This window comes from Pelobates fuscus, chromosome 6 (assembly GCF_036172605.1).
Source record: "Pelobates fuscus isolate aPelFus1 chromosome 6, aPelFus1.pri, whole genome shotgun sequence".
NCBI classification, from domain to species: Eukaryota; Metazoa; Chordata; class Amphibia; order Anura; family Pelobatidae; genus Pelobates; species Pelobates fuscus.
Genome location: NC_086322.1, coordinates 278,101,092 through 278,104,733, shown reverse-complemented (window position 1 = coordinate 278,104,733; position 3,642 = coordinate 278,101,092). Strand labels below are relative to the sequence as shown.

Here is a 3,642-nt window from a genome sequence, read left to right as displayed (position 1 = left end):
TTGAAAGAAAAAAAAAATTACGAAGCATGTTCTCATTTTATTAATCTCATCTTTCATTTTATAAGGGTGTGCATCAAGCCAGTTTCTGAAGCTAAAGGTTTCAATAAACGCTTCTGTCTTTTCAGAAAATAAATCTGATGTTTCTACTTTGCAATTCCAATCAAGAAAGTAGATGCTTATAAAATGTTTAACACACATTCATGCTCAGCAACACCCCCTGTACTTGTTATAAAAGCAGAACTTTGGATGAAGTGAAGGACATCTATTTACGTAGCTGAATAAATCTAAATTGTTCCTCAAGAACATATTTTCTGATCATCATCATGAGCCACATTAAGCATCAATTCTCCAGTGGATCCTCAAATAGAAGCTGTCACAGTGGTGGACATTCCCAAAATGTCACTAAACATAAATCTTTAGCTCACTGCGGAATCTCGCATAAAAAACAACATGGAGGCACCAACCTTTCTAGTTATGGAGGATCCCATCTTTCACACCATGGTGGATCTTACACTCAAAACCATGGGATTTCCCTAACTTCTCATCATGCAGGAGCAAACCTTTCCCACCACGCAGGCCATTACCGAGCCCCAAGTGTGCATGGTGGTTCAGGAGGTAAGGGAATCTCCATCTCCAAGCATTCATCCTTTAGCCGTGGTGTCCACAGTCATGATACTAGCTTTGGAAAGAGAGATGGTATTTTCAGTGTTAATGAGAAGGAAACTATGCAATCGTTGAATGACCGCTTGGCATGCTATATGGAGAAGGTTCGCTCACTGGAGAACGAAAATACCCAGCTGGAGAGGAATATCAGAGAATGGTATGAAAGAAACCAACCCAGTGCTTTACCTGATTTCAGCAACTTCTTCAGGATCATACAGGAGGTCCAGTGTCAGGTAGGAAAAAATGATTCTCTACTCTTATACATATACAAACAATACAATATATTTTGCAAATTATAGCTGACTGCAGCTTTATTTGACATTTTCCATAGATCTCCGGAGCAACAGTAGACAATGCCAGGATTGCTCTTCAAATAGACAATGCTCGTCTGGCTTCTGATGATTTTCGAAACAAGTATGCTTTTTATATAGTATGTTAAAATTTAAAAAAAAAAAAGATCCCAGGACATAAACACATAGATCCTGACTGTAAGACAAGTGGGATTAGCTTATTTTTTTATCATCACGTTTAAGAATAAATTAAACATTAAAACATCATACAAAAAGAATAAGCAATGCAACATGTAGTTAACATCTCAACCCTCAAACATATTGCAGAAGAACCCTTAATATGATTTTATGTTATACTAGCAGTAACATACAATAGACAAATATAAAAACTAACATAATGTAAACTGAATAATACAGAAAGATTAAAAATCATTGCAGTATTAAATAATCTGATTAATATAAATAGAAAACAAAATCAAAATAAACCAAATACACAATAGGATACTGTCATGCGCCACAAATAAAGGCCTCATATCTGAAACTCAGCAATAATTTAATATGTTGTGTTTTACTGAAAATGGTCAACATATATTCGTTTACCCTCCTTTTAAAAGATTCAATATGTTTTTACCTTACATTTTAATTTGTCAGATACGAGATGGAACAAAGACTAAGGAACAATGTTGAGGGTGATGTGAATGGCCTGCGCAGAGTGCTAGAAAGCTTGAATCGTGAAATATGTGACCTTGAGCAACAGGTTCTAAACCTGCAGGAAGAGCTCCAGCAAATGAGGAGAAACCACGAGGAGGTAATGAGAAAAGGGTTATATCACAAAAGGATATTGCATCCTGATAAAAAAAAAGATTGCAGTGAATGAAGGAATCAGAAATAATTATGACTATGTGGGGTTTATTTGAAGGAGGTGAATGCCCTAAGAGCCCAACTGGGTCAGAGAGTCAGTGTGGAAGTTGACGCTGCTCCATCAAAAGATCTAAATAGAACCCTGTCCGAGATCCGAGAGCAATATGAAAACTTAATGGACAGAAACCTAAGGGAGGTCGAAAATATGTTCCGGCAACGGGTAAGTTATATCATTCAATCTATCTATCTATCTATCTATCTATCTATCTATGTATCTATCTATGTATCTATCTATCTATCTATCTATCTATATGTCTGTCTGTCTGTCCGTCTATCTCTGTCGTAATAAGAGCAGGAGCTGCTAGATAGGAATGTGTCCCAATGTTAAAGTTACCCATATTTTGCTGATGATCTACACGCAAATGAACATATTGTTAATTTCCTCTTTAATTAAGTCTTTTTTTATATTTTTTAATGTTTTGGTAGCAACATTTTGCATTTTAGAACATAATCAATTTCTAAAATAATTTTGCATTATTTTCAGTAATGTATCTCTATTTCACCCAAGCTGAGTTTATGACATTGCGTGAAACTCTCCTATCGTCATATTTTTGGTCTTTGCAGAGTGAAGAGCTGAATCGTCAAGTGGAATCTGGTTCTGAACAACTGCAGACAGTCCAAACTGAACTCATTGATTTGAAGCGCAATGTGCAGACTTTGGAGATTGAGCTACAGAGTCAACTAAGCATGGTATGTCTTTTCACTTGAGTTGAAGGTAGTGAGTGCCACACAATGTAGATTAGAGCAGACACAAGCGTGTTGCAGGTACTAATCAATGGGCTAGAATCTTAAACTGGAACACATTGGATCTGTTAGAGATGCCAGTAGGAGGACACTTAAAGGTTATTGTAAATAAAATATGGAAATAATATACATATTATGAACCCATATGACCCCAGTGAGTGCATATTAATTGAAAGCAATCCTACTGACATTTTGTTGAACTTCACAGTGCTCAAATCAGTCAACATCCCTATTATAATTACTGTCACAATATACATCTTTGTTCCCAATTTATAATCATCAATATATATTAACATAAGTGAAACATACCTATGGCAGAACTTTGTTTGCCATTGGAGAGGGTTTACCAGTTTTTTAATTTTTCTATCCAACTTACATGTCTTCTTTGCCCCAATTCTTACCTATATCCGATTTCTCTTGCCGTTATGTTGAAATATTCCTCAATGAAAGAAGGGAGCTCTTCTCAATCTGTGATTTTCTAATTTTCTTATGACTCTAGAAATGTGCTCTGGAGGGCTCATTATCAGAAATAGAATCTGGATACAGCTCCCAGCTCTCCCAGCTACAAGGCCTAATCAACAATGTAGAATCTCAGCTAGGGCAGATCCGATCTGATCTGGAGCATCAGAATCACGAGTACAAAATACTTATGGACCAAAAGACACATCTAGAGATGGAAATTGCCACCTACAAACACCTTCTGGAAGGACAAGACATCCAGTAAGTTACCTTCAATCCCATATACAATTAAATCTGAATTAATTTATTTAAAGTTGTATCGAATCGAAATAGATGGATTACCTATATTGAAATATGTACGTGGTAAGATTTTAAACTGATAATTTCAAGTAGTCTTTCAGCTCCTAACTCCCTTAAAGTAATCAGAACATAAAATGCAAACAACATGCAGGATACAAAATTTTTTAGATGTTTTTATGGTGACTCAAAAGTCAATCAAACAAAATCTTATTAGACATGAGTTAGTTGCATAAGTATTCAGCCTGAGTAAATTCTTGGTAGAACC

General features: G+C 35.8%; 1 protein-coding gene across 1 annotated transcript; it reads left to right on the top strand.

The window, feature by feature from the left end:
• Positions 1-278: 278 nt before the first annotated feature.
• LOC134565848 (keratin, type I cytoskeletal 19-like) lies at positions 279-3,342 on the top strand. The gene is made up of 6 exons (XM_063425515.1): positions 279-896; positions 995-1,077; positions 1,605-1,761; positions 1,873-2,034; positions 2,439-2,564; positions 3,118-3,342. The coding sequence occupies exons 1-6, from the start codon at positions 324-326 to the stop codon at positions 3,340-3,342; spliced, it is 1,326 nt and encodes a 441-aa protein (XP_063281585.1). The 5' UTR covers positions 279-323.
• Positions 3,343-3,642: the final 300 nt, after the last annotated feature.